The sequence below is a fragment of the Podarcis cretensis genome, assembly GCF_951804945.1.
Source record: "Podarcis cretensis genome assembly, chromosome: 8".
Taxonomy (NCBI): domain Eukaryota; kingdom Metazoa; phylum Chordata; class Lepidosauria; order Squamata; family Lacertidae; genus Podarcis; species Podarcis cretensis.
In genome coordinates, this window is record NC_137177.1 from 83525922 (window position 1) to 83552897 (window position 26976).

Sequence of the window (26976 nt, forward strand, 5' to 3'; positions counted from 1 at the left end):
TTGGTCAATATTTTGGCAGGTGCAGGCAGCAGGATAGATAAAGATGTTCCAGCTAAGGAAGAAGAGAATTAAAACAACTTTACCAGCCTCATTTATTTATTTCTGAAGCTGGAGATTGAACCCCAGCACCCCCCCTGGCTGACAAAACGGTTTCTCCGTGTACATCTGCTGCTGCTGCTCTCTCCATGAGCCGGGGTGTGTGTGTGGATGGGGCGCTTCATTTTGGAACCGGGCTCTCTCGCATGGCCTCAAACCATGTAAGGTAACAACACCCACATTTCTGCTCAGACACACTCCAGAAAGGATAAGGAGGAGTTAACTCGCCCTGAAGCAAATATATGCTATATTTGCAGAACCTCATGTAATTCCATTTTTTTAAAGGGCATTGTTTGTTTGTAGGGTTGGATCCAGACTAAACTGCACTAAAGGCCCCACTGTAATCCACAAGAACGAAGAGGAATCATCCTCAAACCCCACCCCAGTCTTTTTCTTCTACATACACATTCAAGTGACTGACAGAAAATGCTGAGACACTCACCCGCTGTGGGTTCCATCTCCCGTGACAGGCAAAAGCCGGCTCTGCCTGCCTGCCTGAAATTAGATACCTGGCATTTTAGGGTTAAGGGTGCTAGTGGGTATAAAATTTTAAAGTACCAGATCCAAGTGCAAGTAGCAGGTGAGAATCAAGCTAGCAGAAGGCAAAAAGGTTGAAAGTAGTAAAATAAATAAACTGCAGTTCCCCCGGTCAGCTGCACACAGCACACCAAAGACTGGAATGTCTTGTATTTTTTAATAAAGTTTGTAATCCAATGGACACACAAAACAAAACGGCGCTGAGAAAACATTTCCATAAATTAATTGTTAGGACGACAAGGACAGGAGGAGGAGGAGATAAAAAGTCTGTACAAGTGTATAACACTTCCACATGTGAAGGAACAGGGAGAGGCGGGGAGGAGGCGGCAATGTCTAAATGAAGCACACTTACAAATGAGTGACAAATACAAAGTCTTGAGTATGAAAATAAGATTTTCTCTGAAAACACATTTTTTGGCACAGATTAAAAAAAAGTATGTTGTGGGGATCAGATTTCTTTTTAAAGTCAGTATTATATATTTATATATATATATATTATATATATATATATATATTTCTATGTACACACACCCACAGAGTCCTGCATATCCCACCAGGAAGGAAAATAGTTCTCTCCCTTTTGTGTTTTGCTTTGCTTCAGTGTAAACTGTACATCCCAGATGATGGAGGAGGAAGAGGAGGCAACTGCAGCATTGGGGGAGGGGGGCAGCGCGTGGGGTCATCCGGGAGAAGGAGTGGGGAGACACATCGTGAAATGCTCCTTGACCCACAGACTGGAGCGGAAGTTCCCAGGTCCTGCGTTTTCTGAGTCCACAACGCAAGTTCGTGCGAGTATCGAGACATCCACCCTGAACGCCACAACAAATCTTTAACTGTGCAAAGGTCCAAAGTCACTGATTTAGTGCAAAGGCAGTTCTGGTTCCTCCTCCTTTTTTTGTTTTTAAGTTATTTCGTAAGTTAAAAAAAATAGCCTTCCTTTCATTTCCCCCACAAGGAGGCACCAGCTCCCAGGACCAGTCTGCCTCGTTGAAGTGCCTCAGGTGTCCGTCTTCACTAGAGCAATATGTAAACATACAAGGTAGAATGGTGGCCACTACAAAGCCAGAGTTTCGGGCAGGAGGGTCCAATCCCTTCCGTCCATCCTCCCTTCCTTCGTCATTCACTGTCTCTCTGTTTTTGCTGTAGGGCCTTGGAGAAAGAAGTCCGTAACTAAGCCACTCAGACCGATGCAATGACAATCATCAGGTGAGGAGAGATGTTTGAGATACTGGCAAGGAGGTCTGGGGCAAGACGGGAGAGGTGACTCTCGGAGAACTCACAGGGTGGGAAGATCTGTAGGACGTAGGCAGGCTGGAATAGAAAAAACACAAAGGGGAGGGAAAGGGTGACCACACAAGCTCTCAATGGCCAACACACTCGCCCCAAGCAGGAGCACAAAAGGGCAGACCCTCAGCCGCTTGCGCTGAAAGGCCTGGGCTCCTGTGATTCGAACTCAACAGGCTCCACCTTGCTGCTGCCTCACAAGTTCAGCTGTGACATCCCCAAAAGAACAAAGCAAAGTTGGGGAGCGGGAGAGATGTGGTGGGTATGTCTCATTAAGTTCACACAGTGGTGAGGGAAATGCGTTCTGCATATGCTCAGGCACTGCATTCTAACAACAGCTAAATAAGTCCTCACATAATTTAAACACATTATGGGGAGAAAACGAGCCCATCTTTCTCTCCCTTCCCCATACCTGGTTGGAGCCGGGGTTGGGAACATTGATGATGCCAGCAGCTTGCTTGGCTTGCAGGTAGCTAATGAAGGCTGCCTTGAGCGACTCCGTCTGGTTCACAACATCCTCTTGGTCTCGTCCACAAGGCAAGGCCAGCAGCAGGCAATAGTCGCTCTCCACCTGGAAGGCAGGACAAGACCCCCTGAAGAGCGCATCTCATGTGCACGTGCTTTGCTGCCCCATCCCTGCATTCCCAAGGACCCAGCGCCATATACTCCAGGCACCTGCAAAAGCACATCCATCAACACCCGACAGGTAATTTCATGTGCATTGATGAACAACCCCTGCTTTCCCCACAGGACGCAGCCATGCTCAGTCCTGCAATGTGCAATTCTGCTGCAGATTGAACAGGCCTCTGAAGCCTGGTCTCACAGAGGCTTTGAGCAGCTGGAATCCAAGGCAGACGTGCCAAGCAGATTCAGCGGGCGCGAGACCCTCCTTGGAAGGAGCCTCTTGCTCCAGCCATTTACCATCATCCTGCGTGCTACACCCTCCAACTGCGACGCTTCCAGCCTCATGCGCTGAGCAATCCTCAGGGGAGGTCCCCCTTCTGGGGCTGGCAGGGAGCGGTGTGCCAGGACGTTATTGCCAGAGACAAAGTGCAGCTGGACGGCCGCCGTGTCGTTCTTCAAGGCCAGGAGCCCCTGCCAGACAATGGGGTATTTCTGCAAATGGGGGGGAGAGAGAGAGAGAGAGAGAGAGAGAGAGAACGAACACTTCAGTGTGAATGGCGAAAGCCATGGAATAACTGCAAGGAAGCAGGGCAGAGTTGGAGGGGACGACCTCAGGCCCAGCCACCAAATGTACCCCCCAAACCCATCATGTTTTTGCCCAGCTGAAATGTATCCTTGTCCCATGCACATTTGCCTCTGGCCCTGCCCATTGGTGACATGCGGCCCCCAGGAAGTTGCCTGGAAGAGAATGCGGCCCTTGGGGAGGGGTGCAAGATTGGCGAGTGCCTCACTGCCAGAGCCCAGCCTCTGTGGCCCACTCAGGACCCTCCTCCTTCACAACCAGCCCCTTGCTTCCTACTTGCACCCCCTTTCCCAACTGAGTGTTCATCACCAGGCCTCCCCCCGCCATCTGCACCCCTCCCCAACCTCCTACCAACAATAATTCAATCAAAAGCCAGCACAGAAAACTCACGGTCAGCAGCTGGACCATGTCCACCGGTCTCTGGGAAACAGGATGAGGTGCAAGGTCTTGCTTGAGCACCGACTGGGGCTCGGGCCGGGAGAGGGGCAGCCCCGGAGGAGCCCCAGGCCCCGAGGTGGTTGGGATAAAGAGCGCTGGCTTCTGCACTGGGGCCTGATGTGGGGATGGGAGTTCCTGTTTGACAGAGATAGCGACGGGAGACGGGTAGGAGGTCTGGCCTGCGTCCGCCTGGCTGCGCTGAAGGTGCAAGTGGGGGTCAATCTGCTGGACGTGCCGGTTGACAGCCACTGGGTGGTGCGTGGGGTCTGGTCCTCCGGCCGCCTGGGCTCCCTTGGGCTCCTGGGTGTGCTGGGGAGTCTTGCTATGCGCTGGCTGGCTGGGGTGGGTGTGTTCCCCTTCTGGCAGACCCTGAGAGGCGCAAAGACAAAATGGGGGCACGTTGGAAGAGGAGGAAACCCTGGTCTGGTCCTGCCTTCCTTGTGCCTGTGCTCTGAAAGAGGGCTCTGGCAGGCAGCAAAGGAGCAGCAAACTCCAAAGTTCTCAGAAACACCACCACACCCTCTCCCCAGAAAAGCAAAATAGTGCAGGTTTATCATTCTAGGTTTAAAAAAACTTGTGGCTTCTATCCCTAGGGTTTCCCAACAATGGCTCCTCCTCAAGGATGTCTGCATGCTCAGCCATAACCTGCTTCTGCGGCAGTGGTTCTGGTTTCCAGAGCAGCCTTCTCTGGTTTCCAGGACCCTGATTTCCAAGCCGCCACATCTGTTGCCACACAGCTACAAATTAAGGACCACTGTAGGACCCCAAAAACACTCCCTGTGACCTGCTACTCTGTGCCTCAAATGCTTGTGGCAGCTGCTGCTAGCACATTCCACTTCCTTCTGAGGTACATGCCTCCCAGCCATGCAAGAACTTGCCACACACATCCCAGCTGCATCAATCCCAAAATGTTTTTATACACAAGCCAAGAGCAGGCTTGGAAGCTGGGAGGAGGGGTGGGAACGGAAGACAAAAGGAGGGACTTGCTGGGTGGCATTTCACTTCCTTGCCTAGGGCAGCCTGGAAGATGCACACCCTACTCCCAAGGCAGACGGGAAGGCAGAGAAACTCCCAGGCTGTGGAGAGGAAGGAATCTGATTCTGGGCACGTTAAAGAAGAGGAGCCAATTCCCACCTGGGTCTCTTGCAGCAAACACAACAGCCAGTCTTGCAACACAGGGACCCCTAACCTTTTGGGGCCCAGGGGCACTTTTGATACTGTTGTGGGTACCACAAAATACTGATTTCGCAGAAGAAAGAAGGGTGATGCTCAGATTACTTCCCTGCCCCCAAAACAACTAGATGGGGAAAACTCCACACACCTCAAAATAAAAACACAGCAGACAACCCCCCCCTCCAAACACACACACACACACACACACACACACACACACACACACACGAGGCACGGGAGCCTTAGCACGCACCACAAGAGGAGTTTGAAGGTGCTGTGGTTCCCACAGCCAACATCAGGGACCTCAGTTAAAGAGGAACCCGCTTCACGATGGCATAAGCAGCTTGCATGAACAAGATTTTCTTTTTTGCACACATTTTAGCCCCAACTGAATTTTGCAGACTGCATTTTTATCAATTACTATGACACCTGGAGACATGGAACCTGGTCCACAAAAGCTTATGATGCCATCCTAAATGCTACTAGTCTCCAAGCTGGTACAAGACACTGAAGCATCCCACCTATTGATCCCAGTGCTTTTGGCTTACCTGAGAGGGGGTCATACTCCGAGAAGGCAGCCCGATTGGCGATGCCCCGGAAAACTGAGGATGACCTAGCTGAGCCGCTGGGTGGTAGCTCCTCATGTCCCCGTAGACCGTCCTGTAATCGTGGAAAGAGGTGCCCCCCGGGTGCATGATCTGCACGCCGTGAGGGACGACAACTGGTTGCGTCAGAGGCAGTCCTGGCAGCTGGCCGCTGAGGAGGCGGGGCTCACTGTGGGGGGAGTGAGCCATCTTGACTTCAGAGGCCTTGGGTGCCTCTTTGCCTGACGGGAGAGTCTTTGTGGCGGGGGGCGTCTTCACAGACCTCCCTTCCGGCGTGCGGGACTGCCGGGTCTCTGGGTGGTGGTCGCCTCCCACTGCAGCCATGTGCGGGTGCATCATCATCCGCACATCCCGGGGCACGTTGTACTGGTCGAGCCGAATGCCGGAGGGGTGCAAGCGGTAGTCTGGCTGCATGACGAGCACGTCCGACTGCACGGGGGCGGACCCGCGGCACACCGTGTGGTGGTAGTGCATCTCCTCTTCTGAGGAATGCTGGGAAGACAGAGGTGGCATGACGATCTCTCGGATGGGGGCTGGCTGTGGCGTGCTGGATCGCTGCGGCTGCAGAGCCGCCCTTGGGGAGTGAAGCGCTTCAGGACGGATGCTGTAAGGCATGCCTGGCAGAGGAGGGGTGTTCATCCTGACCTCCCCTTGCGAGAGGTGCCCCAGGGAGACCGTCTGGGTGACGCTGTGCGGGGGCATGATCACAGACTGCTCGGGGTGCATGCTGGAGATGTATTGAGGCACCGGGATCCCAGGGCAAGGAGACCCCTGGATCCCTAGCATGGAGTTGTTTCCAGACAGGGCTGGGGAAGAAGGGCCACCCGGATGACAAGCCCTTGGGAAGGGAGACGGAGAGTGCCCACTTGTCCGTGGAGAGAGGGGCTCCTGCTTTGTGACCCCCAAGTGAGACACCACCCGCTCTGCTGGGGTGCTGGGCCCTGCACTCACATGATTGGCCTCTGGGTGAATCTTGCTAGACAAGGAGGGGTGATGAGGCCCAACCCCGGGGCTCAAGCTCGACGGCTGAAGAGTCTTGGTCTCTACTTTCAGGGCACCTGGGTCTGGAAGCTTTTTGTTGGTGGAAGAAGCAAGGCTCTGTGGGAGCACCATCTGGTTGTGGACGAGGATGGATGGAGTGTTGGCAGACTGGGAAAGGACTTTGACTGGCCCCGACTGAGAAGTGGGTGCCTGGACAGAGAGGTGCAGGGGCTCAGATTTTTCCAAGCTGCCCCGTTCCTGCTTAATGGAGGAAAGTACAGGGGAAGGGCTGTACTGCTGAGCTCCCAGCACAAGGGACGATGGGGCTGAGACACTCCCGTACCCCGTTGGCGTCTGAGAGCCCTTTGGGATTGGCTGAGAGGGGCCAAGAGGCTCTTGCTTGATCTGGGACTTGGACACCGACTGCTGGAATTCAATGTCAACTGCACTTGCTGGGGGGATCTGGCTGATCTTTGCTGTGATCCGCTGCTGGCCTTCTGTCTTCTGCTGGGAATAGCTCAGGAGCACGATGCCTTCTGATGTGTTGACGCGAAGACCGGGGCTGGACCCTGTCTCCACCGGCCGATCTTCAATGACGGACATGGATCCCGGATGGAACCGGCTGTTGTCATTGGTACTTGGCCTCTGCTTGTATTTTGGCGAGAGGGCGTTGACTAGGCACGTCTGGGGTGCTTGCTTCACCAGAGTTATCCGCGGGGTTTCCTCGAGGTCAATGCTGTGGGGCATCCTGCTTATCACAGAAGTGGCCTTGGGAGCAATGACAGTGATGACCTTCTCTTTCTCGGTGAAAACTGGGGCCTCTGCAACTGGCGGCTCCAAAGCATTCATGGCTGGGACAGCTGGCTTGTCTTCTGATCCAGGCCGGACAACCTCTGCCGGAGGGTGTGGAGGATCTTCCTCTACCAAACGAGGTGAACTCACAGGCTCAGCTATGGCAGTCGTGACATGCGTTGTTGATGCCACGCTGGTTGCAGAGACGTACTTGGGCTCCATCAATATTTTCCTCAGAGTGCTGGAATTTGTGTCTATATCCGATGCCTTTGTGTCAGGGGGGAGAGCCGGCGGTGGGGTGGAGCGGGCCCGGGCCTCCTCATGCTTCACAATCCACTCAGTCACCTTTGCTGTGCTGGAGTGAAGGGGGGCAGACCCAGCGGAGACAGGCTTTGCTGCAGCTGAAGATGGGGCTGCTGCTGGCAGAGGTGTATTGGGGGTGCCTGGTGGAGGAGTCACTGGAGCACTGTCAGCCCCCGGCTGTAGTTTGAAGGCGCTCTGGCTCACCTCTTCAACAGGAACCGATGGAGAGAGCAGGTCCACTGTTTTGGGCAGGGGGGTGCTGTCTGCCACAGGAGGTTCTGGAGAAGCCCCCTCCAGGGGTGCAGCCTTGCTGGCATCAGGGGGACCTGGCTGGGAAGCCAAAGGAGAGCTTTTCTCTTGACTCTCTTCTTTCGAGGCTCCTTCTGACTTCCCTTTAACCTCGTTGGCCACTGGAGATTTGCTTTGTACTCGTTCGGGCTCAACACTCCTCGGTTCTGCTGCTGTATCTCCTTTCTTGCTTGTGCTCCGCTTGCGCCTCGGCCGGGTGGTTTTCTGGCGGCCCCGTTCCTTCCGAGCCATGTCAGCCTCTTGCAAGGTTTCTGCTTCTTGTGCCGAATTGGAGGATTCGCTCACACTCACCTCCGCCTCTTTGGCAGAGTCTGCCTCTGGGGTAGTGCCAGGGCCTGGTGGGGCAGGCGGCTCAACTGAAGTGGCTTCTGACTCCAAGATATTGCTCACGGCTTGATCAGTTTCAGGCTCCATCTCTTCTCGTGCGGGTGGCAGCACCAACGGTTCTGCGGGCATTTCCGATTCAGATTCGGTAGGATATGTTGGCGGAGCAGGGAAACTTTCGGCCTCTCCAGAGATGTCATAGATGATGGAGCCAATGGCAGCAGCGAGTTCTGTTTCACTGGCCTGATGAGCAGGCTTGTCCCCGTCTTCCTCCGGGCGAACATCTGACACTTCAGCCGCCTGTTCCTTGTAGGCTGCAATCGTCTGGCTTTCGGTGAGCTTTGCAATGTTCTCCACGGCCTGCTCCAATTCGATCTGCTTGGCCAGCTGGTCTGCTTCAGGAGACTGTGTCGGCTCACAAGCCAGATCTTTCTCTGCTTCCTGGAAGGGGTCTTCTGCCTCTGTCTTTATGAAATGGGGTGACAATTTGTCTTCCTTCCGGGGACTTTTGTTCTTGGGGGACGATGCCGGCACAGGCTCCGTGTCCTCTTCGCTGGGCCGCAAAGCACCTTTGACTTCATCCACATTAAGCCGGATTTCAACGCTTTTCAAGCTCTTCATCAAGGAGGCTTTATCGACAGCCTTGACGTTCCTGGATCTTCCACGTTTGGACTTTGGAGTTCTCTCAGAGACAGGCTTTCTTTCCACAATCTCAATGGTGCAGGCTTCAGGGACATTTTTCTCCAGCTCAACGTCTTTCCTCTCTCGCTTCTGGTCACTCAGAAGAGGCTCTTTCTCCACCTTGGGTTTGTTACCGTTTTCACTTCCATTCGAGCCTTGGCCAGAGAGGTCAGGGAGCTCTTCTGGCTCCACCAAATTCTCCGCCTTCGGCTCATTCTTCCCCCCTTTCTTGGCTTGAGGAGTGCTGGCTGCTAGAGAGTGGCTGTGTGCCAGCTTCTGGGATCGGGGTGACCTCCACCCCTCCACGGGTTTCGGGACTTCCACCATCTCTTTCGATTCTGCTTCTTCTACCTCTTGGTGGGCTGGTTCAGCCTTCACAGGAGAGACTTCCTCCTCAGGCTTGCGACGGGATTTGGGAGGCCTGCCTCTTCTTGGAGGGGTTGGAGTCAAGGCAGAGTCTGGTGGCTCCCTTTCAACCCTTTTCCTGGTAGATCTGGTGACCTCCAGAGTATCCTTCATAGGCGATGGACCTTCATGGTCCCCTGTGGTGGCATAAACTGACCGCACATTCCTGCGCCTTGTCCTGCCCACTGGCAAGCTAGGCTCTGGGTTTTCTGGCTCTGGTGCAGCACTTGGAGATTTAGCAGCGTTTCTCGAAACCTTCTCTGTTTCCACCTTCAGTGCTTCCCCGCGGGGAGAGCCCGACCTTTTAAGTTTCTCGCGGTCAATCCTTTCACTCTTTCTTGTGACAGGCTTCTCTGCAACGTTTGCAACCGAAGTCTGGACAGAGTTTTTGGAACGTTTATTCTTGTTCGGCTTCTTGTCTTTGATGACAACAAGTGGTTCGGCTTCCATCTCCGTGTCGGAGACTGGAGGCAGGACCTCCACAGCTGGCTCTGCTTTCTGCCCTGCACCAGCCTCAGAGTTCAGAGATGGTGAAACATTTTCTTCTTTCAGCTCAGGCAGTTCCTCGGACCTTGCTGCTGGTTTGAGTGGTGGTGGTGGTGGTGGGATTATTTCAGGTTCTGGATCTGTGCAGATGTCCGCTTGAGAGAAGGAAGATCCGGGCGTGGGTGGCTTTGTGTCCAAATAGGAAGGGTGCACTAGGGATACCGAGTCTTCCTCAGGAGGAGTTGCTGCAGAAAGAGCAGGGTCCTTGTTGCTGTCTATTCCTGGCGGTGCTTCCATATGCTCAGGTGGTTCAGTTTTGACAGCAGCAAGGAGTTCTGGAAGAGGCTTTGGTTCTTCAGCCACAGGACCAAGTTCAGGCAGAGGCTTCTCTTCTCTCAAAGAGGGTGCAATGACCGGCAACTTCTCGTTCGTGACCTTTTCCGGCATGGCTGGCCCTGGTTCTTGGAGTACAAGAGCAGCTGGAAATGGCCCAACTGAAAGCAGATGCTTATGCTCTGCCACTTTGTCCTCAGGCGCAGCTGCTTCTGGGCTTTTGGGCTGACTCTCCTTCTCCTCCTGCTTTTCTGCTTCTTTGGGCTTCTGGTCTTTCTCCTTTTCTTTTTGTTGCATTCTTGTGAGCTCCACAAACCTGCTGTGGAAGAGAACCACTGGCTCTGGCACAAAGTCTGACATGCCAATGTTCCCATCCAGGGATGCCTGCCGGCCGTACAATCTACCAGAGAGGAAGTCAAGGTCTTCGTCTTTCCTTTCCAAGTGTTGCAGGCGCTTCGAGTCCTGCTCAAAGATGGAGCTGTGCAGGAAGCGCGAGGCAAAGAGCTCCTGCCTCTCTTGCTCATCCTCCTTGTGGTCTTCCTTCTTATCATCCAGCTTCCCTTCAGAATCGGTTCGGATTTTCTTCTTTTTCATATACCATGAGGGGATAGGCCTTGGAGCAGAATCCACTTTCTCTTTGTCCTTATTGTTCCTAAAATTAGCAAATCTCGAGTCCCAATCAAGGAAAGACCAGTTCTCTTCTCTGGAGGATGAGAGAGATTTGGCTCTCTCAAGCAAGGCCTTTGTGTCGGGAGTGATTGTCTTGTCCAATGCAAAGGAATAAAACTTGTTCCTTTCCAAAGAGGTTGGCAGCCTCTCCTCTCGATCACGAAGTTTCTCTTCCCTGTCCCGTAATAAAAAAGACAACCTGGAGCTCTCCAGCAACGAAGGGGTTTTTGGAGAATGGGCTTTATTATCGCCGTCATCGTCAGAGTCCGAAGGCACCTCTCCTGGCTCCAGATCCCGTATTGACCGCTTCCTTATGCCATCTCTCTTGACAATGCTGCTTGGGAAGGTGATGTCCACCCTCCCAGGCTCTTGCTTCACTTGGGACTCCCATCGGTTCAATTCCTCCTCACAACTCACAGAAGATAATTTTATTTTAGCCATTTCTACCATCTGCTCTCTTCGACTGGAGTCGTAGGGGTTAAATTTCAAAGAATCCTCCCTTACAGCGACATTAGAATATGGAGGACCCTTTTCATCCATTTTAGGTGACTCTTTGGTTTCTTTCACAGGCACCAGCCTCGGGGACTCCAGCATCTCCTCATCCTCATGGAAAGGGAAGAGCCTGAGGCTAGGGGAACAGGCCGTCCTTTCGGAGTCCTCGCTCACCTGCCGAGAGCTCCTGTAGTTTCTCTCTCTCTTTGTGCTAATTTCAAAGTCGAAAGCGTCAGAGGATTTCTTCCGCTTGCTGGGAGGAGAGTCGTCTGTCACATCTTGCGGGGGTTTCCCCACTTCATGTACCAGGCTACGCCTCTCATACTCATCAAGATCTTTCTTTGGGCTGCCAAACTTCTCGTGCTTTGCAATTTCCATTTCCATTTGCTGCTTCAACCTGCGACTCAGCTCCATTTGCTTCCGATAACTCTGTGTGTGATCAATGTCAATGGGAATCTTCTCCTCAATATCGGATGATGGAGGCTTCTCTTGAGCTAGCTTGTGGTCGGGCACTTCTTCGGGAAGACTGCAGTAGGTTTTCCATGTGTCCTCTCGCTCAATTCCTTGGTCATCTAACAGCTGTGTATGCTTGTGCTGCAATTTGATGGAGTTGACCTTCCTTACAGGGATCTCAGGGGCTTCCCCAGGTTCCTCAAGGAGCTCCCCCAGCCTAGCCTGCAGCTCTAAACTGGGCCGTAAACCAATCCCCAGAGAAATACTGGCTGGCTCTTGAGCTTCTTTGGGGCTGGTCACTGAGGCAAGCCTCTCCAGCTTGGTTTTCTTGGATTCCCTTTTAAGAGTCTCTTTCCTCAAGGGCTTTCTCTCAGATTCACTACTTGTTAACTCAATCGGCTTTTTCAAAACCACACGCGCTTCCTCCTCCTCCTGACCACTCCTTTTAAAGTCCATTTTTTGCTTATCTGGCTTGAGGTTTGCGTCCGCAAAGCGTCTTTTGCGAGCTTCCAGCTTTTCTAGATCTACTGGGTTAGTCACTTCACTAGGCAGCTCTGCCTTCAGGTGCTTCTTAGGCTTCAGCTTTGCATCCTTTTCGACCACTTCGATGTGACTGGCAAGCACCTTCTCTTTTGGCACTTTCACTCGGGCGGGTTCAAGTTTCAGCTGCTCTGACTTGGTTTGGTCTGCCTGAGAAATCTGCATTTTTTGTTCAAGCAAAGGAGACTTGAGTGTGTCGTTTTCTTGCTTCCCACGCAGCTTTTCCAAAGCAGGCTGTTCGATTACTTTCCCTTCCTTTTCCTTGACTCGTGTTAACACGACACATGGCATCAGCTCCAGACGGTTCTTCGCAGCTCCTTCTTTATCTGCTCTCTCCCGACTCCCTTTGCTGCTGCCTTTGACCTTCTCAGGGGTGGGCTCCCGTTCGGTTTCTGGGTCTGTTTCCGACGACTGAGAGCTGGGAGAATGATTTTTGGCCCTCCGTTTCTGCTTCTCCGCTTTATCCTTTTCAAGTTTTTCTGGTTTCTCCTTCCTTACCAGGCGCTTGTCTTTGTCCGTCCTCTCTTGCTCAAAGGCCCGCTCTTTTTCGGGCTTCTCGCTTTTTGTGTAACGCTCGAGGCGGGCTTTGTCCAGCTTGTCATAGCGGGGTGGGGAGAGGGAGCTGCAGCTGCCACTCCGCTCCGAGGACCGGCTGTAGATCCTCCGCTCAGAATCGCTCTGCAGCCTCTCTGACTGGGACGGAGATGCTCCAGGGCTTTGGGGCCGTCGGGAGTGAGCTGGGCTTTGGCTCCTTTCAATGGGCCTCCTTTCATGGTCCCGGTCCCGGTCTGATTCAAATCGCTCCCGCTCCCGTTGCCTGTAACTATACTCTCTTATGTCTTGCTCGTAAGGGTCACCCCTGTAATCTCTGTATTCCCGTGGGTCGTCGTAATACCGTGGGTCGTAATACTCTGCTTGGTAAGGATCCCAGTCAGCATAAAACTCCCTGCTACGGGCTGGATATTCTCTCCGAGGATCTTCTGGATATGTTCCTGGGGTGCGAACAGCCTCATAGTAGGTACGGTCAGCAGCATAGTCGTAAGATCCTCTCCTTTCATCCCTGCCAAACCCAGGAACATAAAAAAGTCAGCTTCTCCCCAGATCAAGACCACCATATACAGCTCGACTACTGTAGCTACAGGTTCAATCAAAAGACAAAAAGAACAGCTATTTTCTAAGCAGGCAGCTGATCCTTTAGTTCAATAGCCCCCCCCCCCCCCCGCTAAGAGAGGCTTCAGAGGCTTTTCCTAAGCCATGACCTTCAGCAGGAATGAGTGATGGGAAAAAAACACTTCTGCTCTAAGGCCCTTCTGCTTCCAGCCCAGAATCTCGTAGTCCCTTGCTATATATGGAATGTGTCTGGCAGGGCTGGGCGATATCTGTTGCAGGTGCAATTCTGCACATTCTCAGGAAGGAAGGCCAACATGGCACAGGTGTTGCAGGTCACTGCAGCAGCTCCCTCATCATCCATGTCTCTTGGTCCAATGTACACCGTGAGACAGCACTCTGGGCCTCTCCCTCAAAATGTCCCCCTGTTGGTTATGAGCTGCAGTCATTTAAACAGAATTGCTACTGGCTGCTAACCCCTTCCCCAACTCACAATGGTATTTTGGATATCCATTGTAAAAATAAAAAAGCCAAAAAGAATTAAAATGACGGCAGGAAAAGTGCCAAAAAACTTGAATTATGAATTGCTGGGTAGATCCACCCAACCTCCAGAGACCCATGTTGGGCTGCTGTAAAGACATCAGGGACACTTGCCTTCTTTCTGCCAGCATTTCATAGAAGTCTCTGATATCTTGACCCGTTTTCTCCATAGATTGATAGAATGACAACTGGCTTTCACGGTTTGCAAAATCCACCTGAAAAACAAGAATTTTTAAGGGCCCGTTACTCCCAATAACACTCAATTATGAAAAACAGTTCATCATCTGCATTTAAGACACAGGGAAAGGAGAGCAGATCTGTGACATGATTAAAAGTGCCCCCACCCCATTAAACCATCAGATGAGGAGAACTTTGCTTGCTGGTGGGTTTTAATGTAGAAGCTAGTTTTAATAGAATATGGTACTTCACAGCTTAGATGTGGGTATGGAAGTATCATAATGCCATACACATTATGAAAAAAGAACAGCAACCATGCTGGGCCAATTCAGCAATGGCGAGATACATCTGAGAATATCATAAGGAAGTTGGGAAAGACAGGGTGCATTTAGCCACTGATAACCTTCAACATGTTAATATGAGAGTGATTTTTCTGTATGATTTTAGTCAAAAGGATCACGAGCTAATTATGAATGCATGTATAACTAGTGAGACGCTGTTCTTGTTCTTGCTGTTACTGTTGCTTTTCCCAAGAACTACAATTAAAATGCCTCTGGTCAATCTTACACAGCAAGCCAAACCCAGAATACTAAATCCACAGATACTAAATCCCCAAATGCACAGAGTATGGGAAACAAGCAAGATGAATTGGAGCTTTTAGCACAGGATAGCAAATACGACCTGGTAGGCATTACTGAAAACTGGTGGCTTGAGACTCATGACTGGAATGTAGGAATTGTAGGGTATAACCTGTTCAAAAGGAATAGACCGAAGAGGAAGAGAGGAACTTCAATTTCCGTGATATATGTTGGGACTCTAACTCTGCCAAGAATGCAAGGTCCAACAAATTCCTCCATTGCCTCTCCGACAATTTAATTTCCCAGAAGGTGGAAGAAGCATCAAGGGGATCATCAAGAGGAACTGATCGACAAAGTGGAAGTACAAAGAAACTTGGGAGAAAGTGATCATGTTCTTCTGGCTTTCGTGATACAGAGGCAAGGGGGAACTGTGTAGTCGGACACACACTCTGGATTTTAAAAAGGCCAATTTTCAAAAAGCTTAAGGAACTACTGGGTGTGATTCCAACAGTTGCAGGGGGAAAGTCAGGCTGGCTAAAGCTCAGAATGAACTTAGGCTTGCAAGGAAGGTTAGAAATAATTAAAAAGGTTTATTTGGCTATGTCCAAAGTAAGAAGAACAAGGAAGTGGCGGATCCTCTCCTTGGAGAAGACAAGAGAAAAGGTGGAACAACTCAACACCTACTTTGCCTCTGTTGTCACCCAAAAGGAAAGTGATGCTGAACCTGGTGATAACAGAATAAATGATGTAAGGAGGGAGCTGTGTCCCAAGATAGGAAAAGAGGTATTAGGGAACACCTAGTTACTTTAAATGAATTCAAATCTCCAGGGCCTGATGAGCTGCATCCAAGGATACTAAAGGAGGTTGTGGATGTAATTTCAGAGCCTTTGTCTATGATCTTTGAGAAATCTTGGAGAACAGGTGAGGTCCCTACAGACTGGAGGTGGGCAAATGTTGTCTCCTTCCTTAGAAAGGGGGGAAAGGAAGACCCGGGTAACTACCAACTGGTGAACTTGACATCAATACCAGGGAAGGTCCTAGAACAGATAATTCAAGAGTCGGTCATTTAGAAAAGGATGCTGTGATTACTAAGACCTAGCATGGGTTTCTCAAAAATATGTCATGCCAGAACAACCTGATTTCTTTTTTTGATGGAATTACAAACTTGGTGGATCAGAGAAATGTTGTGGACATAGTGTATCTTGATTTCAGTAAGGCTTTTGACTAACACCCCCCCCCCCCCAATATTCTTGCGAGGAAGCTGGTAGAATGTGGGTTGAACAAGGTGGATTTGTAGCTGGTTGACTGACTGAACCCAAAGAGTACTCATTTTTGGTTTCTCATCCTGGGAAAAAGTGACAAGTGGGGTGCCGCAGGGTTCTCTCCTGGGCCTGTTGTTCAACGTCTTTATAAACGACTTGGATGAAGGAATTGAGGCGATGCTCATCAAATTCGCAGATGACAGAAAACTGGGAGCAGTAGCTAATGCCACAGAAGACAGAATCAAAATTCAAAATGACAGATTGGAGAACTGGGTGCAAGCTAACAAAAAGAATTTCAATAGGGATAAATGTAAGGTTCTGCACTTAGACAGAAGAACCAGATGCACAAATATAGGATGGGGGACACCTGAGTGACTAGCAGTACATGTGAAAAGGATCTAGGGATCTTGGTGGACCACAAGCTTAACATGAGGCAACAGTATGATACAGCAGCAAAAAAGGCTGCATCAACAGATGTGTTTAGATCAAGGGAAGTAATAAAAAGGTAAAGGACCCCTGACAATTAAGTCCAGTCGCGAATGACTCTGGGGTTGTGGCGCTCAGTTTTTCCGGGTCATGTGGCCAGCATGACTAATCCGCTTCTGGCGAAACCAGAGCAGCGCACGGAAACACCGTTTACCTTCCCTCTGGAGCGGTACCTATTTATCTAATTGCACTTTTTGCCACGCTTTTGAACTGCTAGGTTGGCAGGAGCAGGGACCGAGCAACGGGAGCTCACCCTATTGCGGGGATTCGAACTGCCGACCTTCTGATCAGCAAGCCCAAGAGGCTCAGTGGTTTAGACCACAGCACCACCTGCGTCACAGGGAAGTAATAGTACCACTCTATTCTGCCTTGGTCAGACCAATCCTGGAATACTGTGTCCAGTTCTGGGTGCCACAATTTAAAAAGAATGTTGACAAGCTGGAACGTGTGCAGAGGAGGGCAACTAGGATGATCAAGGGTCTAGAAGCCAAGCCTTATATGAGAGACGGTTGAAGGAGCTAGGTATGTTTAGCATGGAAAAGAGGAGACTGAGAGGAGATATGATGGCAATCTTCAAATATCTAAATCGTTGTCAAATGGAAGCTTGTTTTTTCCTGCTCTGGAAGGTAGGACTCCTACCAATGGCTTCAAGTCACAAAAAAGGAGATTGAGATCTGACAGTAAGAGCTGTTCAACAGTGGAACAGCCTCCTCCCTTGGAGGTTTTTAAGCAGAGGTTGGGTGGCCATCTATCATGGATGCTTTAGCTCAGGTTCCTGCACTGCAGGGGTCCCTTCCAACTCTATAAATTAGATTCAATAAATCCCTCTCTCAGGAAGTTGAATAAACAATCCTCAAACACCTGTTACAATGTCAAAAAACCCAAACGGCTAATTTTAATCAAAGGCCAGTAATTAAAAGGTTTAAGACGGATGCACCGCAAGACATTCTGTAATCACAGCAACAGGACAGGCAGACATGAAACTCACTGAAGCCACACAAGCTATAGAACTAACACACAGGAGGCTCAATGTTAAATTCATCCTTTACAATGCACCTTTAAGGTGTTCACCTCTTCATGCAGTCCCCTGCCCCGCCTACCTCCCCCCCCCAAATATATATATATATGGTGCCTTCCTGCTGGCTGGGGCCGATGTGAGTTGTGGTCCAAAACACTGGGAGGGCACTAGGTTGGGGAGGGCTATCCTACTGAGTGTGCACAAGCACCCACCCACACCCCTGACACCAGGTAGGATGTCTTATTTGGAAGCAGATAACCAAGCAACACAAGAGGAGACGACATTTCAAAGGCCGTCCTGGACAGTGCCCAATGCACCACAAGGACCACATCTTTCCTCTGACGTAGAACTTATCTCCATCTCGGAAAAAGCACCATGGGACACAGCACATGCCTTTACTATGCCCCAAATGGCACAGGCCAGGAGGTCAACGCACCTGGCACATCCATGTACACAAGGCAAGACTCCTGCGCTCAAGGTGATCTCTCCTTGGGAAGGATGCAGTGAGCCAAGAGGGCCAAGGAAATTCTACAGCTGCAGAGATGTTAGCGGCACAAGGTCCAGCAGCCAAAGAACTTAGGAAAGGAGAAGGACTGAGCAAAGCAAATGACAGGAAGGGAAAGGCTGCAAGCAGCAGTTGGAGATGCCCGCACAGCTCCACTCGGCAGAGGGGGTGACAATAATCAATCTTAGAAAAACTTTGGCAAAGCATTCTGTGTCATTAAGCAATTCCCCTGCCTGGCCTATTATTTACTATTGTTTATTATCATTACTACTAATCTTTAGGAACTTAATTTTGCAGACCTTAATTTTATTCCCACCGATTTTCCTCCCCTTGGTCTCTTTTACAGCAGCTTGTGCATATTCAATTTCATTGTAGATAACGAGAGCCATGCCTTTTAAGCGGTCAAACACCACCTGTAAGAACAAAAAAACAAAACAAAACCAAAATAAGAGCCTCATCCACAGGACAGAAACGTCAGTCCCAGCAAACAAATGCAACTAGGGGCAGGGAGAATAGATACGGTTACAACACCAAATTTAGAGGCGTTTTCAGCCTTCCCCGCAACAAGGCATCTTGTAAGAGAGACAATTAAAAGGGGCGAAAGGGACTGCTCTAGGTTGAGAATCATGTGGCTTGAGGCATTGGTAGGCCTTTATTTTGTTTTTCTGTATTTTACTTATTTCCCTGCAGTTGCAAATTTTATGCCCAGAGAGTACAAATTCTGTTTAAAAAAACAGAACAAAAACAAGTGTAAGAAACCACAGTTTCACTAAGGAGATAAACGTGTGCTGCTCGAGACACAACGCACCAGCAGGCTCTGTGGAAGTACTGCCAAGAGTTCAAAATCCCACCCACTCCCTGCAGAGATTATACAGGAGGCATTCCTGGCTCAAGCTTGTCCAACCCCCCTGCATGATTCATTCATGCAGAGGTGCTACATGACTACATGCTACAACCTCTGCTCCAGAGATTAAAAGGCAGCTCAGTGCATGTACCTGAGATACCTGCAAGGGGGAAGAGGGGAGATTAAAGGCATTGGGGGAGGCAGGAGAAGTCAGTTGCCTCTGCATTTAGAATGGGAGCCATAAGACAACTTCTGGAGACTAATCTGAGCCCTGTCACTGAAGTGGGCCATGCACCCACAATTCTAGGGGGAGTCACCAGTTTTGCAAAGGGGGGGCAGGGGAGGAAGAGAAGGTGGGCAGACACACCAAGCACTCTCTGCACACGTTTGGCTTGCCTTAACATGCCATTTCCCCAACTGGAAAAAAGGTGGCGAGAGCTTTGGACCTCTCGGAAGGATAGGCTCAGCCCGGAGAGAGAGAGAAATATAGAGACAGAAGCAGGTCTTCAGGACGGAGCTTGAATGTGGGGTCAGAAAAGAGCAGGTTTATTGAGGAAGGAAGAGAGGAGACCTCTTCGTGCTGCAGAAAGCCTCCCACCTACCTTCACCACAGGACCATAGCGGCAGAAATGTCGCGTTAAATACTGATCCGTCACGTTTGTCGAAAGACCATCCAACCACATGCAGTTGGTGGGCATGCTCTTCCCAAAGCCCAGCTGGACACAAAAGGGCAAAACTTCCAGTCAGTCAAAGAATTCACAATTAAGCTCATTTAACAAGAGCAGGCCTAATTCTAAACTAAGATCCGTAGAGCAGATGCGAGCAAGTACTAAGCCAGTTTTGGGTTTTTTTAAAGCCAGTTTTAATTAACATAAATTCCAGAAGCTTAAATGGACACAAAGTGTGGCCCCTTCCTATGGCAAGTGAATCAAGTGCAACTTGCAGTCTGTACAGGACAAGGAGCTGGAGAGAAAACTGTGAATGGGCAAGAAAACAAATGCCACCTCCACGCCCATTCGGTTTCCAGGTTCTGCACCAAGATGGTCAAACAACTTTGCCCATTCGTGCCATCTGGAGGGACTGAAAAATCCCAGAAACAATCCAATCTCATCTACAAGCAAACAGAAAGGCCCTAAGAGGGACACAGGGCATCTTATCCTTGCTTCACGGCTCAAGCTGACAAGAATCACTTAAAATCTCTGGAAACAAAAAAAACCCCCCAAAGAGCAGGACTTCTAGGAGAAAATTTACCTTGAGCCGATTATTTCCGAGATATTCCCCATCCATCTTCTTGATCGCTTTACACACACTTGCAATATCACAGTACTGCAGGAATGCATACTGGGGAACCCCGTTCACTTTCTTGATGTCAATATCCTGGTGGGGAAGGAAAGCAGTTCACACTGAGAGACAGGCTAGGCCACAGAGCACCAAGAGGACTGCTGGTCAAAGAGAACGCCCTGCTAAGGAGGAAGCAGGCTCATAGTTTTGCAGGCTAGCCCTCAGGGATGCAGCTGGACCCCAGTTTAAAGCAGTTGTTGGCCAGTCAAAAACACACACATCCCGCTAAGGCTCAGCAACATAAGTGGGAATCTGCAACTGGTGGTCCTAGGTCAAGTATCCACTCACATCTGTGGATTCTCTTTTGCTTCCTAAACCAGCTAGGTCAGGTTGGGGTGTGGACAGAAGTGACAGAAGCAGTTTTCCCTCCTCAGCTTCTTTTTCTAAATGACAATATCCCCAAACCATTGAGTGTTCCTGTCCTATTTTTATGCTCTTAAAAATACTGTTCATGGAAAACCACAACAATCCACTCTTCCCTCCCTTCCTCATCTTGCAGCTGATTCTAAACCAAGATGACGCACACAATAAAGCCGGATGAACAACAGCAACAATGCAACAACACTGTGATGCTGATTAATTATCTGAATGCAGGCTTTTGTGTGTGTGTGTGTGTGTGTGTGTGTGTATATATATATATATATATATATATATATATATATATATATGTCTTTAGCAACAGCTGAAATCTAAGTAGTGACTAAGATACTCTGGAAATATTTAAAGCCTGTCCTAGAGAAAATTATCTACCTGGGGATTTAATGGGCTTAGGCAGGCAGAAGGATAAACAACATTTTGGCCAGCCTTCACTCTGATGACTAGGAGCCGAGGCAGGCGCAATGTTCTCTGAGTAGGACGAGTCATCCTCCCAAGCTAGAAATAGAAGCTGGACACTTTCTATTTTTGCAAAACAACACTCACTTCTGCCTTTGTGAGCAGTGTGTTAGGAGATTCAGGCAAGGAAGGAGATTCCAGCACCTTCAACAAGTCCAGGGACAAGAGCAAAAGATCCAGAGAAGACTTCCATTCCCAGAAGCCTTTGGCTCCAAACAAAGGTGAGGAAGCAAAGACTTGCCCAAAGAGGGGACTTCTCTAACACCAGCCAGTCTTTGTTCTAGTGACATAGCAGCATAGGAGCTTCCAACTTAGGGTGACTGACTTGCCGTGAGCAAGCAATTAAAGCAAAAACAAACAGCTACACCCCTAGGGGTCACTTTTCCATTAATGATGAGGCATCCACACAACAGTGGATCTGCAACATACCCCACTGCCACGGTCAGTGTGAGCAAATGACAGTCTCTTTTCTCGTGGATGTCTCCTGAGTTTGCATGCAGTGCTTTTCAGGGCATGCAGGTGGGAGATTAAAAGGCCTGGCAACACTCAACCCAGGCAGCTCTCGGTCCTGCTTGCTAACACATTCTCCTTCCCCAATGCCAAACACACAGAAGCGGAAGCAGTTTCTGCCGAACCAGACTTGCATTGTTCAGCCATGGACATGAGTTTAGCAAATGCCTAGTAAGCAAGTGAAAAGGCTCCACCTCTTCAAGACAAAGCGAGAAGAGCTGCGCCCTTCAGGAAGGGAAGTCCCAGCTGCCCCCAGTGCTCTTTCTCCTTGGGCCCTTGTAGGTGGGAAGGGCCAGGCAAGCCTTCTAACCATCTTCCTCAAGTGCCACCTCCTCTTGCAAGGGAGCACAGCAAAGGAGGCAGTCTCTGACACATGTAGGGCTCAGAGTATTCAGCAGAGCAAACGGGGTTGTTTTCAATGTAAGGTTGTTAGGACATTGCTACCCAGGGATACGGAAGCTGCCTTTTCCCCCTTCCAAATTTATTATTTCTAGATCATGGCTCAATAAGATCCAGTGATACGATCCAGATTAATGGACCTTCAGAGCTTATATTTAATGAGCTGAAACATGCTTCTCTCTCAAATGAACTGATACAAACACACACACACACACACACACACACACTGTACATACCACTATCCCTCCAAAACGCTGGAAGATGTTGCGAAGGTCATGATATGTGGTGGTTTTTTCTAGATTGCCGATGAACAGAGTTCTCGTTGCCTTGGGGTGGAATTCATCTATTCTTTCATCTAAAGGCCGAAATTCATTCTCGCTCTCTGTTTCTGGAAGCATGTGATTTAAAAAAAGTTCTTTTAACATTCTGTAGTGTCTAAATCTCTCTACAGTGCCATGTCAGGAGGGCTGAGCTTCATCCCACCCCATTTCAAATGATTATGGATTTAGTAATGCCAGCAAATTAAAGGTCAAAGCAGTCTACCAACTCCTATTCCGTAAGCAGAAACTAAATTCAACAGACTAATCTGGAGGGAAAACGGAAACAAGAGCTCCCGCCCTCTTCAATGGGGTTTGTGAAGAGGTTCCTGATGGATGGTGCCAATGCACCAAAAATGACCACCTGGCTAATGTTTTTGTTAGGGCCAACTTAAGCATCGCTAAACTTGAAGAAGAGCCATAGCTCACTGGTAGAGCATTTGCTTTGAAAGCAGAAGGCCCCATGTTCAATTTCCAACACCTCCAAGTTTCCTGGATTCAGCATTTCCTATGTAAAGCAACAGCAAGGTAGCTTTTTTCATGAATTTTCTCCATTCTGGAGAACTTAAAAACCAGATCATGGCTTTGTTGTACTTCAGTTGGGCCAAACTGTTGTTATTTGGATTTTCCTTTGAGGGGCCAGCACAAGGCTACCTGCCATTTTCAAGGGCCAGCAACAACCTCCTTGCGCTCACCTGGCCCTATCCAAGCAGTCACTTCAATCTGCATGCCAAAGAAGAGTTTCCCTTTGGAAGCATTGAGCGCTTTCTCCTGATCCTCCTGTTGCCGGAAGAACACCAGTCCGTATCGCTCTTCAGAGGCTCCGTGAATCTGCACAGATGTCACCTTCCCGTACTTCTTGAACTCATGGAATAAACCATCTTTAAGGCTGGTGTCTACACCCCAAGAAGCAAAGCAGAAGATTCATGCTGATGGTTACAGAAGGCACTGTAGCCTTTTTGGAAAACACAGCACAAAGGTTGCGGATTGTACTCTTTCGTGTTGCGAGTTTCTATTTTAAAATGTATAGTGTTACGTACACACAGAACTGCCAGCTGCAGAACAAGCTGCTTGGGTTCACCCTTCTCCCAATCAAACATGCCACCTCTCCTCCCCAATTCCCCTCTTTTCACTGTGAACCATTCCCTGCATAGAGTGATGTGTAGTCTGCACTTGGGAGAAGCCTCGCAGAATCACCCTGGCCAGAAGGGAACCTCAATACAGCCTCCACTGGTATTGTTCTGTTGCTTCTTGCTCTTTTCCATGATGAGCGGAACCAGAACTGTGCAAATGTGCGAATTTGCTCAGTCCTCTTTTGCGCAAAATTGACAAAACTGTGCACAGAATTTTGATTTAAAGGCACACACACAACCCTGCTTTGACTGTTACATATCTTTCACCTGTGGTAGGAAAATTCCATGCACCTTAGGTTGATGAACCAGACTGCTTAAAAAAACCCTCTTTCAAAATTAATGCTGCCCCATTTGCAATATGACATATTTTCCACCAGCATTCGCGTCAGCGGTAGCCTATCAATGCAGTTCAAAGCTCATTAAACAGGGCTTGCGTTTTCCAGTGGAATATTATGGGCTGTCACAATATTGCTTTGGTTTAGCATTAATTATGGATGATGCCTCTTTAGATCTTACCTGTGGAGCGCACTGGAAGATTCTGAACCTTAATCCCAAAACTTTTGCGGGGCTCATCTTTTTCCAGAGATGGAAGCAACTGGGAGGTGGGTGCTGGAACTGCCGTGGATTGAACTGAACGGGCCGGAGACTCGTCGCTTGAGCTGCTGCTGGAGTCACTGCTGTCGAAGTAAAAAAAGAATGGAAAATTCAGCAGAGGGAGGCTGTCAGGTCATTGCCTTGAAACAAAAAGGTGCCCAAGGCCAAATTCTTTTACCCATCAGCAGAAAAGCAGCATATATATCTGAGGACATCTGAGGCATCATGAGGATGCCAACGTCTTTCCTGAAGAATAATCAAGGGTGTGGGAGATGGTTTGATTTTTGTACCTGGGAAAAACTCAAGGGTCTGGTCACAGGGCAATTAGAAATTTGAGATCTCTTTTCAGTCCTAAGCAGGGTTGGCATTAACAAAGTAATTATGAAACTATTCTGTGATTAAGGAACCCAATACAGTCAAATAACTGAGGAGTTATATAGACTCTTAAAGTTTATTGTAAATCTGGGCATACTGGTTGCTGCCTCCAAGTTAAATCCAAGATTCCAATGTCTAAATTCACACGTTTCCTGAATAAAAGGGAATTTTTAATTGTTATAACAATACATTAAATCCAAAAACTAGTCATTCAGCTCACGTCTTTCACACTATATATTGGTAGCCAAATGTTTACACAAGTTCAGTATGTGTACAACTGTATATGCGCATCATGCCGAACCCAGAAGTGAACCAGAAACATCATAAAGACATCACTGAAACATCACTAAAAAGGCAGAATGGGGGTAGGGGAGGTCAGAACGAGGCAGGGCAGAGCAGAGCAGGGGTGGAATGGGGTGTTTGCAGGATTTTTCAATGGGTCAATTTCAATGTACTCAATTTCAATGGCATATTGGGTGCCTTGGAACATACCGTATTTTTCGCTCTATAGGACGCACCCAACCATAGGACGCACCTTGTTTTAGAGGGGGAGAACAGGAAAAAAAATTCTCCCCCTCTCTGCTCAGCGCCCCTTCAGCGAAGCGGCAAGAGAAATGGAGCCCCTTCCATTTCTCCTCCCGCTTCGCTGAAGGGGCACTGCGCAGAGAGGGAAAACTGTGCAGCGCCTCTCCAGCGAAGCGAAGCCTGGAGAGCAAGAGGGATTGGTGTGCGCCAACCCCTCTCGCTCTCCAGGCTTCAGTGAAGGCAACCCGAAGCCTCCGGAGCACAGCGGGAACTCCTGCTGTGCTCCGGAGGCTTCAGGTTCCTTTTGCTGAAGCCAGGAGAGTCTTGCTCTCCTGGCTTCAGCAAAAGGAACCTGAAGCCTCCGGAGCGCAGCGGGAACTCGCGCTGCGCTCCGAAGGCTTCAGGCGGCTATCCCTGAAGCCTGGAGAGTGAGAGGAGCCGGTGCGCACTGACCCCTCTCGCTCTCCAGGCTTCAGCGAAAGCAACGCGTAGCCTCCGGAGCACGGAGGGAGCGCTCCCTCTGCGCTTTGGAGGCTTCGCGTTGCTTTCGCTGAAGCCAAGGAGCCTGCATTCGCTCCATAGGATGCACACACATTTCCCCTTAATTTTTGGAGGGGGAAAAGTGCGTCCTATAGAGCGAAAAATACGGTAACTCCCACATCATATCTGCTTACAGACAAGCTCATAATTAGGAAATTAATGTTCTGCTTTTTCTGTACATATACAAGGACACAAGGCAAAATGACTCGCCTGAAGAAAAGGGTCACAAAACAACACAAAGTTAGTTGGGAACTAAATGTCCAGAGCTGTCAGAAGACTGTTACCAAACAAAAGTAATGGTTCTCAATAAATTGGTCACGGGGGCACAGAATAAGTCGCACACCCTTTTGGGCGTAAGCTTAAAGCCCCAATCATGTGAAAAGGAAAAGGAAGCAGATGATAAACAAAGATCTTCAGAAAACCAAGGGACTCTACTTGTCGTGGAAAAACTCCCTCCTCACAGTGTGAACTAGCTTGCTCACTCCCTGATGCTAACTGCTAATCATGGTGACACCTTGACAATGATTGGCTGATTGGTGCAATGGCTAGGACAGTTCAGAGCAGCTCACGGTCCACCTTCCATGAGGAAAAGGGTGTTGGTTAGTTGGGATTAAACATTGCAAGGTTATGGTTGAAAATTTTGATGGCCCTGAGAACAGGTAGAGAAGCTAATCGACAGGGAGCCCTGAGGAAAAGAAAGCTATATGAAGGTGCACAGTGGGGAAACAAACATTTAACAATTTCATTTTTTAAATGCCAGTTTAGATGTATTTGTTGGTTTTGTTTTTTGATTAAAATATTGTAAGTCGCTTTGAGTTCCCATGGCAAAAAAGTGACTAGTACAGTGGTGCCTCACAAGACGAAAAGAATCCGTTCCGCGAGTCTCTTCGTCTTGCGGTTTTTTTGTCTTGCGAAGCAAGCCCATTAGCGGCTTAGCAGATTAGCGCTATTAGCGGCTTATGGGCTTAGCGGATCAGCTGATAAGCGGCTTAGCGGATCAGCTGATAAGCGGTTTAGCGGATCAGCTGATAAGCGGCTTAGCGGATCAGTGGACCAGCTGATAAGCGGCTTAGAAAAAGGGGGGGGAGGAAAAAAACCCCGCAGGAACTCGCAAGACATTTTCGTCTTGCGAAGCAAGCCCATAGGAAATTCGTTTTGCGAAGCACCTCCAAAACAGAAAACCCTTTCGTCTAGCGGGTTTTCCGTCTTGCGAGGCATTCGTCTTGCGGGGCACCACTGTACATTTAATAAGTAAAGAGGAGGAGGAAGAACCTGAAGGTAGAGTAGGAGAGGGGGAATTAAGGCATGAAAGGGCAACAAGGAGAAATTAAATCCCAGGAGGAATTTCACAGTGCTTAAGACAAGTAGAATTTTATTTGGGAGGTGGAAGAAAAACTAGGGAGAATGATCTAGAACATTGGTTTCCAAATTTCCCACCCACAGTCCACTTGAAAACTGCTGAGCATCATGGTGGACCACTTAATGGTTTTTCTGCCTGTTGTTTAGGAACTGTAACACACTGTGCATTACAATTTTATGGAATTCAAACTGTAATACAATAAAATACAAAATATAAGAAACAAAAGAAGCAAGAGAAATATAATTAAAATCAATATGAGTATTTAATGTGATGGATGTGCCGTCTCATGTCTTCAGCCACAAATCGTGGCATGGATCACCTGAATGAAGTGTGAATGGTCTGTGGACTGCAGTTTGGGAACCCCTGATCTAGAAACATGGTAAAGAAAAGAGAGGGAACAAAGTAGACAGTGGCCTGAGGAAG

The 26976-nt window shown here is 49.2% G+C and overlaps 1 protein-coding gene across 4 annotated transcripts in view; it reads right to left on the bottom strand.

Moving 5' to 3' along the window:
- Positions 1 to 776: 776 nt before the first annotated feature.
- The window catches only part of SPEN (spen family transcriptional repressor), a 68675-nt gene continuing 42475 nt past the window's right edge, over positions 777 to 26976 (bottom strand). For 2 of the 4 annotated variants that reach the window (XM_079986648.1, XM_079986650.1), the window contains exons 4-15: positions 23676 to 23836; positions 22722 to 22922; positions 21946 to 22097; positions 19877 to 20002; positions 19228 to 19341; positions 18081 to 18194; positions 13870 to 13970; positions 5284 to 13168; positions 3515 to 3931; positions 2839 to 3033; positions 2330 to 2488; positions 777 to 1944 (exon numbers count right to left, since the gene is read on the bottom strand). In XM_079986648.1, coding sequence (XP_079842774.1) covers positions 1813 to 1944; positions 2330 to 2488; positions 2839 to 3033; positions 3515 to 3931; positions 5284 to 13168; positions 13870 to 13970; positions 18081 to 18194; positions 19228 to 19341; positions 19877 to 20002; positions 21946 to 22097; positions 22722 to 22922; positions 23676 to 23836 — 9757 coding nt within the window. In that variant the 3' untranslated portion in view covers positions 777 to 1812. The remainder of the gene's footprint in view (positions 1945 to 2329; positions 2489 to 2838; positions 3034 to 3514; positions 3932 to 5283; positions 13169 to 13869; positions 13971 to 18080; positions 18195 to 19227; positions 19342 to 19876; positions 20003 to 21945; positions 22098 to 22721; positions 22923 to 23675; positions 23837 to 26976) is intronic. The other 2 variants (XM_079986649.1, XM_079986651.1) reach the window with 2 other exon arrangements.